Source organism: Terrapene carolina, unplaced genomic scaffold (assembly GCF_002925995.2).
Source record: "Terrapene carolina triunguis isolate 2854851 unplaced genomic scaffold, T_m_triunguis-2.0 Scaffold21, whole genome shotgun sequence".
Lineage (NCBI taxonomy): Eukaryota > Metazoa > Chordata > Testudines > Emydidae > Terrapene > Terrapene triunguis.
Window position 1 is genome coordinate 7,228,021 of NW_020664372.1, and position 13,978 is coordinate 7,241,998.

General features: G+C 43.6%; 1 protein-coding gene across 1 annotated transcript in view; it reads right to left on the bottom strand.

The window, feature by feature from the left end:
- The window catches only part of RBM26 (RNA binding motif protein 26), a 99,030-nt gene extending 88,479 nt beyond the window's left edge, over positions 1-10,551 (bottom strand). Inside the window, exon 1 of the mRNA XM_026662499.1 lies at positions 10,152-10,551. Within this exon, the coding sequence (XP_026518284.1) occupies positions 10,152-10,222 (71 nt within the window). The 5' untranslated portion in view covers positions 10,223-10,551. The remainder of the gene's footprint in view (positions 1-10,151) is intronic.
- Between the last annotated feature and the right edge of the window lie 3,427 nt (positions 10,552-13,978).

Below are 13,978 nucleotides of genomic sequence, written 5' to 3' on the forward strand. Positions count from 1 at the left end.
CTTAGATTTCCAGAAAGCCTTTGACAAGGTCTCTCACCAAAGGCTCTTACGTAAATTAAGTTGTCATGGGATAAGAGGGAAGATCCTTTCATGGATTGAGAACTGGTTAAAAGACAGGGAACAAAGGGTAGGAATAAATGGTAAATTTTCAGAATGGAGAGGGGTAACTAGTGGTGTTCCCCAAGGGTCAGTCCTAGGACCAATCCTATTAAACTTATTCATAAATGATCTGGAAAAAGGGGTAAACAGTGAGGTGGCAAAGTTTGCAGAGGATACTAACCTGCTCAAGATACTTAAAAGATCTCATAAAACTAAGTGATTGGGCAACAAAATGGCAAATGAAATTTAATGTGGATAAATGTAAAGTAATGCACATTGGAAAAATTAACCCCAACTATACATATAATAAGATGGGGGCTAATTTAGCTATAACTAATCAGGAAAGAGATCTTGGAGTCATTGTGGATAGTTCTCTGAAGACATCCATGCAGTGTGCAGCGGCAATCAAAAAAGCAAACAGGATGTTAGGAATCATTCAAAAAGGGATAGAGAATAAGACGGAGAATATCTTATTGCCCTTATATAAATCCATGGTAAGCCCACATCTTGAATGCTGCGTACAGATGTGGTGTCCTCATCTCAAAAAAGATATATTGGCATTAGAAAAGGTTCAGAGAAGGGCAACTAAAATGATTAGGGGTTTGGAATGGGTTCCATATGAGGAGAGATTAAAGAGGCTACGACTTTTCAGCTTGGAAAAGAGGAGACTACGGGGGGATATGATAGAGGTATATAAAATCATGAGTGGTGTGGAAAAAGTGAATAAGGAAAAGTTATTTACGCGTTCCCATAATATAAGAACTAGGGGCCACCAAATGAAATTCATGGGCAGCAGGTTTAAAACAAATAAAAAGAAGTTCTTCTTCACACAGTGCACAGTCAACCTGTGGAACTCCTTGCCTGAGAAGGTTGTGAAAGCTAGGACTATAACAGGGTTTAAAAGAGAACTAGATAAATTCATGGCAGTTAAGTCCATTAATGGCTATTAGCCAGGATGGGTAAGGAATGGTGTTCCTAGTCTCTATTTGTCAGAGGGTGGAGATGGATGGCAGGTGAAGGATCACTTGATCATTACCTGTTAGGTTCACTCCCTCTGGGACACCTGGTATTGGTCACTGTCGGTAGATAGGATACTGGGCTGGATGGACCTTTGGTCTGGCCCAGTATGGCCATTCTTATGTTCAGTCTAAGAGGCTTAAAAGCTCTGCTGCCTCTGACTTCCTGCAAATTTTATTGCAATGCTTGAGATATTTTTTCTTCTTAAAGCTCCAGCTCCTGGAGCAAAGACATAATGTGAGCATCTCGGCTTCATTTTTTTTTTTTTTTAAGTAACTTTCTAGCTCTCATGGTGGCAGTGAAAATCTGAAAAATGTGTCTCATGTGTACCCTAAAGACTCAGAAACCAAAGGTAAATAATAAGCCCAACGTTTAAAAAAAGAATTAATTTAGCCATGATTTTTGGGGACCTGACCCACTGTTTTTGAATACTTGGTTTTGGCAGTACTGTTCAAGACATGAAATAGCCAGCAGGTAATCCGTTACAGGTGCCCTGGACCTCGCTCCCTTTTTCAGGTGCCAGCCCACCCTGTCAGACAACCAGCAAACCTTCCTAGTGGAGAGAAAGCTTATTCCAGCAAGAAAGTTCTTTTGCCAGAACATATACTAGCTCAGCAAGTGAAATAAACTATACCCGTGAAAGCACTTTTATGTTAATATTACTGCATCTACACTAAGGGATTTTACCTGTATAGAAATGTTGCCAAAATAACACCACCACCACCACCCCTAACCAACACTGCTATACTGGCAAAAGTTTCAAGTGTAGACCAGGCCTAAAATTTAATTTTTTTTTTTAATTGTATTTCTAGCCCTTATGGGTAACAAAGCTAAGTTACTTTGAAAATTTGAACCAAGCATAAACCATGCAGTAATCTCTCCCCAAGTCTGCAGACAGCATGGAGCAATAGCTCTAAAAGATATAACTGTTCCATTGATTTCACTGGACTGTGAACTCTGAAACCTAAAAAGGACTATTTAATGTCAGCACTTAACTATTTCACTGCTAATCATTTCAGAAGCATCCAAGTAACAGTTTAACCACAATACCAAAATGCTTCCTCTGCCCTTCCAGGTGACAAAAGCCTCATCTATCCTTTACCCATTTACCAAAATCTCCAGGTTTCCTCTGATAGTTCCTATATTGCAGTTAAACACTGCTAGTATAGAACTTGCTGCAGCATACCAAAAACTAAAATTTTGGGGGAAATGTGAAATAAATTCAGTTATCAAAATACAGGACACTAGACTGCATTATTCATTTTCATATTACTTTCACTAATACTCAATTTTTACAAACTGTTACAGAATCCAGACTCTTACCACAAATTTTGGACTCAACATGCCACAGAATTCAAATGATCCTGCCTTAGTTCACCAAAACACAAATACAGGTTCTCAGATATAAAAATTTCAAGGCCAGAAGGGAGCATTATGATCATCTAGTCTGATCTCTTGTATAACAGGTCAGCAAAGCTTTTTCCAATAATTCTTGCACTGAATCCAATAATCTGTGGTTGAACTAGACCATGGTTTCTCAACTGGTGAGTCATAACTGGCAACTGGAGGTGGGAGACCCTGGGCGGAGTTTAATCGTTACCAGAAACCAATAAGCATCAAGCTTATCGATTAACCGGTTAAACTCTTACATCCCTATCTCAAACCTAAAAAGGTTGAGAAACACTGAACTAAAACAAAACTTTTATAAAGATATCCAATCTTGATTTTAAAATGAATACATGAGAAAGGGACCAACATGTCTGGCAACCTCTGTTGGACTGGATACAGCAAACTACAAACTTTCAGGAATCTAAGCCCCACAGCAAACAAACTATGAATATGTAGGCACCAAGACCCCATAGGAAGACCACCAGACTGTTGAGCCCCTCTAATGCATTCTTAAGGCAAGGTGTGAGGGAAGCAATTCAGGGAATTAGAGAGGACTGGCCAGGACACAGGAAGGGTCAAGAGCGATAAATGGTTCTGTTATAGACATTCATTTAATAAAAATGGGCATGTTTAGTCTTGAAAAAAGAAAACTGAGGTGAGACTAATAAGAGTCTTCAAATATATTAAGGACTGTTATAAAGAAGACTGCGATCAATTGTTCTCCACGTCCACAGATGATGATAGGACAAGAAGTAATCAGCTTAATCTGCAGCAAGGGAGATTTAGATTAGATATTAGGAAAAATTTCTAACCATAAAGATAGTTAAGCACTGGAATAGCCTTATAAGGGAGGCTGTAGAATCCCGTCATTGGAGATTTAAGAACAGGTTGGACACCTGCCAGGGATGGTCTAGGTATACTTGGTCCTGCCTCAATGAATGTGGCTGGAATAATGACCTCTTGAGGTCCCTTCCGCCCTACATTTCTATAATTCTATGAAACATGCATCCATTAAAACAGTTATGCCAAGTCTAGATTATACTATTACAACAAAAGGGGATACAGTTGATGAACGTTTAAAGTTGTTACAGACAGTAACTACTCCTGGGGGAATTCTGTGCCAAAAAATTAAAAATAATGTGCTCAATATTTTAAAATTCTGCATATTTTGTCAAAATAATACAATAGAATCACACCAGTTTCAATTATTTTGATAATTTATTTCAAAATAGTTTTCCGCAGCTATCTCTGTAACAATACAGACTACAAAAAAGATTCAGGAAATGATTTTTGACAAATAGATTCCTTACTAAGCATATTAATACACAACTCTGAGTAATAATTCATTTAAACTACAATACAGAAAAGTATTTACTGCAGTGCAAAGCTTTGGGGAGTCAGGGGTAAAGGAGGAGCTGAGGGAGAGCGAAGTAATTGTTTGGAAGGAGCCTGGGAGTGAACCTGGAAGGTGGTTGGGTGTGGGTGGAAGAAGTACAGAACAGGTTTGTTTGGTTTTTGGGGGAGAGGAGGGGAGGCTTGAGCAGGGGATTGTTAGGGAGCTGGAGAGCCTCCCCCATGCAGATCCTAGCTGACCCTCTAGCCTCTCCCATTCAGTCAGGCACATCTACTTCTGTCCCTGTGTGTCCCTGCACCCTTCCTTCTCCCCATCCCTATGTGTCTTTGCACTCCCATTCAGCCCCTGGCTCAAAGCTGTCACGCCACTAGCTCCTCTGCCCCTCTCTGTCCCCTCCCACTAGCCCTTCTGAACCCGTCTATGTGACACACACACACCCACCAGCAGCCCCATGTGTCCCACTCTGTCCATTCCCCGCCACACACACACACACAGACACCCTCACCTGGTCCTGCGAACAAGGTGCTGTGAGGAAAGCAGCATCTGCTCCCTCCCTTTTCATAGCTGCCTGCTCCAACCCTTAGCCTGCTACCCCCTTTCTTCTGGTGCCACAGAAGCCCCTGGTGGGTGAAAGGTGTAATTGCAGCACCTCCACAGCAGAATCTATTTTCTGCAGGGGTAAAAAAAAATCTGCAGGGGAGATTCTGTACTTGAGCAGAATGAACAATGCACTGTTCTAATTCCTTTGTAACTTTATTTCTCAAGCAAATTTTTTCTAACCTGGCAAAGCACGGAGGGAGGCAAGGACACAGAAACTGACAATGTACATATCAAGCTGAAACATTTAAGCAACTATTTAAGTCATTACATGAAGAAAAGCCTGAAACATTTAGATGGAAAGAATGTTTTCTCAGTTTCCAGCTCAGACTGCAGCTGCTACCTGTAAAGGAGAGGGGGAATGGGTCACCATCAGCCTTTATCCTCACAGAACTGTCAACACCTCTGAATTCCACAGCCTGTGAGTACTATAGATCATCACTTCATTAAATTATTCATACCTAATGTAATCTCAGATTTGCCCAAGATTTGAATATATGAACATCAATAGTTTTCATCTGTTGGTCAAAATTTCTGCAGCCTCATTTTCCCCTTAACTTCATCTACCTGATTTTGTTCTTGCAGCACTTAGGGAAACCTGTTATTAAGGTGCATCAGTAGGTGGTACAAAGTTCATTTTTAACAGGAGCTCTCAACTTTTATGTCGTTAAGATCTCATGGAAACGGCAAAAACAAAAACCAGAATATAAACTTTGGATACTGTTTAAATTTAGGATGCTTTGATGAAAAACAAATTGATACAGCAAGAATAATAGGACTTTGAAAGCCACCTCTTGGGGCAATTTTTCACTGGATTATCTCACTTTCCTTGTACCTTTCTGCAAGAAATCTAACATTCTGGGACCTGCCCACCTGGCCACACTGTTGCTCCTTGTGCCAACTCCTAGAATTAGTTATACATAAGTAATGTTTGTTTACAAAATATTAAACTTTTTAGCCATCATGGAAAACATCTGCCAAACTGAACCTAATTTTCTTTTGACAACACAGCATGAACACTGTCATTCACTTAGGAAAGTAGGGGAAGAGACCAACGGATTCCTTCACCAAATACCCCTGTACTCTAGAGGTAACTTTTTAAAAATTCCAATGCAATTCACTCTCTTTATTATTGACTACGGTCAAGAACCTCAACTCAGGAAAAAAAAGGAACAGCTACTGAACAGTCCCCATTATTTTTTAAATTAGTCTTCTTAGCATAGGCGCAACGTGCCTCAAGGTGGCCCATGATCAGAATTTGTCTGCTGGATGGATCGTTAGTTTCCCCGACCCAGGCCAGGAACTGATGGGGAGTGTGACATGAATGCTGATTCATACCGCATCAAAGAGGTTACATAAGAACCCAGGTCTCTCACATGAAAAAGCCAATCTTATCCCAGTGCACCAGATTTTCTTTCAAAGTCACTAAAGCAGTTTCAGTTAACCTACCTCTACAACCACTGTAAGTCCTACACTTTCCCAGAGCCAGTGATAGAATCTGGGGTTCCTGATCAGCAATATTCTACTGCTAACTGCTAAATATTTGTGTAACACACTAGGAACGTGTGTCAATCTTCCCACAGTGGCTGGTCTACAAAGTGGCTCACTTGTCAGAGTATGTGTTATGCATACCACTCTGTGCCCAGTCCACAGAGGATGAGACTCTTGTGGTGGCTCTCAGCTTAAGAGTCTGGCTCTAACACACTGTAAAGATGCACGCTTTTATCTTTGGCGATCATGGTTTCAAACCCCAGTTTCAGCCAAGATGACACCTGCAGATGTCCAACATTGGTACTTTGGAATGTAAGAGAGGTATGCATCATACTGGAAAAGTGTGGGGACGGCGGCATATTGGTAGACCTGCTGGTGTAATGCAGGACCACCCAACCTGCTGCTGCAACCAATTTCCAATTTCCAGGTATCCATGAGTGTGTTTTGGGATAAGAGCAATGATAGATTCCTTCACAAAGGTTCCCTCCAATTGACAAGTTATGTTGTCAATGCTCAAGTGCAGGGCTGTTCTTGTTGTGCTCACTTTCAGTAAACTTTTAAATGGGAATAAAGTGTTATAAACAAAGAATTTACTAAATCACTTCACAGCCACTCTCACTCTTTAGGAGGGGAAACTAGCAGTAGCTTCAGCAGTTTCTCCCTGATTCCCAAGTAGGTACAGCTCCCTTTTTCCTGATTCTAGAGAGCTGTCCACTGAGGTGCACAAAAGAGGTATATAAAACCAGGAAATTAACAAACAAAAACTATGTTGAATGGAAGTTAAGATTGCAGCATGACACACTCCAGTAAAGTCCAGTGTTAATGTAGAGTAATTTTCCAACGTTACAGGGTATGAGGCCTGGTCTACACTAAAAAGTTAGTTCAACCCTGCTACGTCACTCAGCAGTGTGAAAAATCCACACACCTGAGCAATGTAGTTAAGACAACCTAAGGCCCCGTGCCAGCATTAGGTCGACAGACAAATTTCTCTGCCGATCTGGCTACCGCCTCTTCGGCAGGTGGATTACCTACACTGAAGCACTACAGAGGCAAGTATAGACAAGCCTTGAGACAGTTAGATGTGCTGATCTGTTGCTAGTATTGATATAAATTCACTGTTTACATTAGAACAGGGGTAGGCAACCTATGGCATGCATGCTGATTTTCAGTGGCACTCACACTGCCCGCCTGGGTCCTGGCCACCGGTCCGGGGGGGCTCTGCATTTTTATTTAATTTTAAATGAAGCTTCTTAAACATTTTAAAAACCTTATTTACTTTACATACAACAATAGTTTAGTTATATATTATAGACTTATAGAAAGAGACCTTCTAAAAATGTTAAAATGTATTACTGGCACGTGAAACCTTAAATTAGAGTGAACAAATGAAGACTCGGCACACCACTTCTGAAAGGTTGCAGACCCCTGCATTACAATGTAAGTTTGATGAAGTTGGGGTACATATCGCTTTTCAGTATCTATTAGAGATTGAAACGAAAGCTTTGTGGCATTTTAGAGTTAGTTGATAGTGTTAATTAATAGCATAGTAGGTAATACAAAGGTAGAAAGGATGCACAAGTCTTTCATTTTAAGATTGTCCAATCTTTTAATGTTTTGGGTGGTATCCTGCCACAACTTTAACCGTCACTTAACAGTTGGCTTGCTAATTCTATTAAGCAACAGAGTGGGGCAGACCACAGCACTCACCTAATTTACAAATTTACAAAAGAGTTGGGACTGAGCAAGAATTTGAGTACAGTTAATTGAGAAAAGCTAGCAAAATAGAACTGGACGAGAGTAAAATGATGGAAAGAAGGAAAGACTGTTTAGAGACTAATAATGAATGGTCAGAGTGCTTTGACAGATTCTTTGCCATGAAATGTTGTAAATAAAAGTATTATATATATTAGTTAGGAATGGTGTTTAAACAATTTGTTTTTTATTCTCTTTGTAGTAAGTAGTTACAATACCAAAATCCCATAGCACAGTGAAAGGAATACCATTTTTATGAGGCTATGCCCTTATGGCATATAAACTCTACTTTAATTCACATTTTGAACAGTAAACTTTTTCTATAAATCTGAATTAGCAACCCATGTAAGCCTGCACAAAGATCCAAAACCAAAAGAAAAAAAAAAAAAACTAAATACCTGGGAGTCTTAAACCATGTACGGAGGAAAGTCAATGTGCCAACAGAAGATTTTAATTAATTTTGATGTACAAGAAGGTAATTAAAACACGACATATTTATGCTATAAAAATTGCTTAGACCTTTGCTAAACCAGAACTTGGTTCTAGTGGATGTTAAACACTAATGATGAGATCCTCGCCTACACTTCAGCCCCTTTACAAAAAATGAATAGGTTGGAGTGGCATAAAGGGGCTTTAAAAGCCAGAGATACGGCCAGGGAGGAGACTCTCCAACCACAGGAACTGCAAATGTCTGACCTAAGGTTGTCTTCTGAAGGCCCCTTTGCAAGCCCTGTGTAGGAGATATGCCAGGGACGGGGACACAGTATTTCCATTACAGAGACCAGGAGGTGCTGTAATTCATAAGCAGGTGGAGACAGGCTGCATTAACCACAGGGTATGTTTGCACTACAGTTAGCTCCATTTATCTATGTCCAAGTTAATCCCCTCATTAGTCCAGTTTGAGCGAGAGCAGCCACACTGGGAAACAACACTGGAGCTGCTGTGTCCACATTGGCACTACACTCATTCATGTGTGACACTAAGACTTCTAGGAGGATATTCCATGGTACATTCTTTGCACTGCAATAAGCTGAGAGGTGCTATGAATTCTTCCCCAGTTAATTGTGGGAGAACTTCTGTCCTTTCTGGGCACACAGAGGGAATTGCTAGAAGTCCTTTGTATTTGTGGATAATCCAAGCACTATATCCAGATGCACAGACACTCTTTTCTCAACCTGTGTATTATAGGATTTTAGCACGAGCTTTAATAAAAATATTTCTTTTATTGGGTCACTTTCACTTGTACGGGCAGTGTTTAAGTGAAGATGTGCTACCCTGATGGAGAGCTTCTCCTGTAAGCGTAGTTGATCCACCACCATGAGAAGTGGTAGCTATGTTGATGGGAGAAGTGGGTGTGGATTTTTCACACCTCTGAGCAGCGTAGTTATACTGACATAAGTCTGTAGTGTAGACATGTCCTAAGAGTTCCACCTTCATATTGCCTACAACACAGCCCAGGGCTATGGGGGATGGGTTTTGGGTTTTTTTTGGCTAGGATGACTCTAAAACTCGTTTGCACCATCTGAATTGGCAGCTCCACAGTTTTCGCATAACTAGATAGTCCTGTAGGTCTATCTAAGAGTGTGTCTTCATCGCAAAATTAACTTGAATTATAACTTGATTGCCTTTAACTTGAGTCCTTTCCATACACATAACCTCTTAATTACCATGTGTTGGTAATTTCAGTTCCGGTTGGATGGTTTGTCAGGGAGTACAGGCTAAAGCTTGAGGTAGCACAATTCAACAGCTGCTACCACGACTACATGTGTGTTGTGGACATAGAGTAGCCCCACTTGAGTGCCACTAGTCCTCAGAGGACTTCCAGCAATTCCCTCTATGTGCATATAGGAAATATAATACAGTGCCTCATACTATAATTATGCACCATTTCTCCAGCAAAGCCTTTTGCCCCTTTTTTAGAAATGTTCACACACAAAATAACTCAAAGCTAGTTTTTAATCAATCCTAAATTAAAAATTAAGCTTCCTGAAAAACATAACTCAAAAATAAAAATAACAAATCTTAACTCCGGTGATACGTTTCTAATTATTTTCTACACTTAAGTTGCTGCCTGTGGTACACAACTACATGTCCTGCTAAAGAATTATCCTCCATCTAAGAGCTTTCAGCCCACATCTCTTATACTTAGAACCCTTAAAACCCGCTGAGCATTTGTAAAAGCACAGAGGCTCAGCGGAGGGGGATGGGGGTGTTTTAGGAGGTTTGTCCCAGTAATTCCCACAGGCTCTATAGGGGAGGGGTGCGGAGTGCTGCAGGGTTTACCCAGTTACCCCCACGGGCTGTTATAGAGGGGATGTCACCCTGGTTACTCACACAGGCTCTGAGGAGAAAGGAAGGGTGTTATCCCAGGGGGTTACCCCGGTTACTCACCGGCTCTAGAGGGAGCGGTGTCCCGGGGGGAGGGGGGAAGAGGATTACCCCGGTTACTCACATGGGCTCCAAGGTTTTGCTGAGCCAGGATTTCAGCGCCTCGAAGTTTTCTATGATCATTTTCGCCACCATCCAGAGCGGCCCGGCCCCCCGCCTCCCTGGCAGCAGCAGCGGCGGTTCCGCCCCGCCCGCAGGCCGGGTCCCGGCTCCTCCGCGCCCCTCGCCCGAGCTGCCTGCCCGGCTCTGTCTAGATCCCCGGGGACGGGACAGGGGCCCGACGCCGCGGAGGGCTCGGAACCCGGCGGGCCGCGCTCTGCGGGCTCCCGCTCTCGCCGCAGCCTCCCCGGGGAGCCCGGCGCAACAGCCCCGAAGATCCCGACCACACGGGGAAAATCCCGGGCAAACGAAGGACCCGAGGACGGATCGTGGCTCCCAAACGCGCGGCCCCTGCCCCTCCCCCGTAGCCGCAACACGAACAGGTAAGATGGCGGCCCTGAAATGTCGCGAGAATATAAAAACCTCGCGAGGAAAGAGAGGGCGCTGGGATTGCAGAGGGGCGGGGTGAGAGTGAGGGAGACGAGCCGGGAGCTGGCGTGTGGCGCTTCGCGGGCCACGCAGGGAGAGAACGGGAGGGGCGGTTGAATGTCATTGGTGTCAGGCGCTGGGGCTGGGGTCTAGCTGCCCAGCCCCTAGGGTGCCCAGATCGCAAGAGTGAAATATCAGGACACATTGGGCGAGCGGGGCGGGGAGCGGGCGCAGGACAACAATGACAGACACAGGTGGACAGAGCCATGAGAGGGGGCCCTAGGAAGCTGCGAGAGGGGTTGTACAGCCCCTGCTGCAGCCCGCACCACAAGCCACAGGGCAAGGACACCTATTGAATTCCATGAGAATTTTGCATGTGAATTGATATACCTAGTTCTGAGATTATAAAGCCAGAAGGGATCCGGCGATCACCTGGTCTCACCGCCTGTATAGCACAGACATAGAACTTTCCCAAAATAATTCCTAGAGGATAGCTTTTAGAAAAAGCTTTTAGAAAAACACCATGCCCCTTAGTATATTGTTAATCGTTAATTACTCTCACCATTGAAAAGGTATGCCTTCTATCCAGTCTGAATTTGTCTAGCTGCAACTTCCAGCCGTTGGCTCAGGCTCTACCTTTCTCTGCTAGACTGAAGTGCCCATTATTAACTATTTGTTCCCCATGTAGATACTTACAGTCTATAACCAAGTCACTTCTTAACCTTCTTTTTGTTAAGCTAAATAGATTGAGGTCCTTGAGTCGATCATTATAAGGCATGTTTTATAATCCTTTAATTAGTCTTGTGACTCTTCTCTGAACACTCTCCAATTTATCAATATCCTTCTTAAATTGTGCACCCCAGAACTGGACACAGTATTCCAGCAGTGGTTGCATCAGTGCCAAATACAGAGATAAAATAACCTCTCTACTCCTGCTTGAGATTCCCCTATTTAGGCATCTAGTCACCCTATTTCTGTATGCATTTCCCCAGGTTTTTTTTTTTAAATCAAAACTGAACTGCCCCAGAAATTCTGTCATGTGGAATCATCGTGAAACTCGCATGGCTCCAACCCTGCCGATGAACCTTTAGATCCACTGCACAGACTTCTGCCACTTGAGCTAATGGAGTAAGTGATGGCAGAGGCAGTAGGCTGTCATCCTATATGTGATAGATCAGCTCTATAGGGGGATGAGACACTTTTTTTGCCGCTGGGTTTCACAGATATCTGCTGACAGAAGAGGAACTGTGAAACTCAGGAATCCTGGGTCTATTCTAGGCTCCTGAATGGAGTGGTCTGTAGTAGTCAAAGACCCTTCTTCCCCATCCCCTCCAGTCTATGTCTATCCTATTGCTGTCTAACCCGCCCCAGCTCCTCATCTGATTTCAACTGCCCCCACTACCGTTCTGGATTCCTTGTCCCAGTTTCCTGGTCCTGTCTCACTCTCCTCTCTCCCCGCCCCCATCCCTCAGATGGGATGTTCGTTCCAGACTGGCAAAGTTATAAGGCTTCCCAACATTTCAACACTTACCATTCTAAATTTTCGGTTGCTTAACTATAGGCTAGCTCTGCCTACAACAAAGCATATTCAGAACCTCTGATTAAAGGGATTATAAGTGTAGCAACCTCCATCATAGCTAGTCACCAAAGATTGAACCCGAACCATCCAGACTTAAAAGCATGAGCTTCTACTACTTGAGTTCAAGATATAACTCCCTTAGCTGGTAGCTATACAGTTATCCTCTAAAAATCCACCAGAGGAGGGCACAAAACACATGTTGGACAGTGAATTACAAAAGTGCCAAATATTATTATTAGACCTGCAATACTTTTCACAATGAACATCAGCGGGGGATAAACTGGGAGTTTAAGAATATTTGGGAAACAATTTTAGAATAACATTCAGTGCTGTGGTTTAAAAGAAAAAAAAACCTGTTAAAACTCATAACTTAGCAGTATTCAGTGTTTGAAAAAAAAACAACTTCTAGGAGCTATGGGATACAAGTTAAGAATGTTGAAACAGGAAGTTGTTATGCTTAGTTACCACCTGGGCAAGGCGGCGTGCTATGTAATACTTGCAAGATTTCACTGTAATGTTTTACAATATATAGCAGCGCAATGCTGATTCCATTGATATTGTTGAGCAATTCATGCTGATTTTATTTCAGCCCACATCTTAATAGTTTTGAATACAAGATCACAATTTTCAGCTCAGTTGGTCTGAACATACAGAGCTTTAAAACTGCTATGCTCTAAACTGTATATTAACTACAATTTTATAAACCTGCATGTCAGAGAACTGTGTGCCACTACTACTAGACAGTGGCACAAGGCAATTCAGTGTGAATCACAGAAATGTAGGACTGGAAGGGACATCAACAGGTCATCTAGTCAAATCCCTGCACTGAGGCAGGACTGAGTAATAACAACACTAGACCATCCTTGACAGGTGTTTGTCTAACCTCTTAAAAAACTCCAATGACTGCTATTCCATAACCTCTCTGGGTAATTTGTCCAGTGCTTAACTACCTTTACAGTTAGGAAGTTTTTCCTAATGTCTAACCTAAATCTCCCTTGCTACAATTTAAGCCCATTGCTTCTTTTTCCTGCATGTCCTGAGTGGGACGGGGGTGGGTCCAGGCAGTGGGATTGGGGGGAGGGAGGTCGAGGAAGTCGGTGGGTGTGTGGGGATGGACCAGGGGAAGGAGGGTGGAGGAACTGAGGGGGACAGGACTGGGACTGGGGGAGTCGGGGGGGCTGAGGGGGATGGGACAGGACTGTGATGGGGGAGTAGGGTAGGGGCTGAGGGGAGCATGAATGGGACAGGGTAGAGAGAGCTGTGTAGAGTGGGGCGGGGCAGGGGAGACAATGGGGCTGGGCTGGGGAGGGCCAGTGGGTTGGGGAGAGGGACAGGGTCTGAAGAGGATGAGACAGGGGAGCAGGACTGGAATGGGGGGAAGTTGAGGGGGTGAGACAGCAGGAGGAGCAATGGGGATGGGATGATGGGAGAGGCTGAAGAAGAGATTTGGGGTAAGGCAAGGCTGAGGGCAGTGGGTTGGGGGGAGCAGGGGGACTGTGGGGGAGGCTGTTGGAACGGGGGCAGGGACTGAGGGCAGTGGGTTCGGGGTGGGAGGTACAGGGGGGACTGCGGGGGAGGCTGAGGGAACAGGGTCAGGGTGGGGGCTGAGGGCAGTGGGTCGGGTCTACACTGGCACCTCTCAGCATTGCTGTGCCGGGCGGCGGACCTGCGCCAGCGCTACCCTGCTGATGGAAGAGTACTCAGTGGAAATGCAGACTTCATGACACAGACCCTCCTCTGCAGTGGTGACGACGCAGGAAAGGAAACAGAACGCCAGGTTTGTT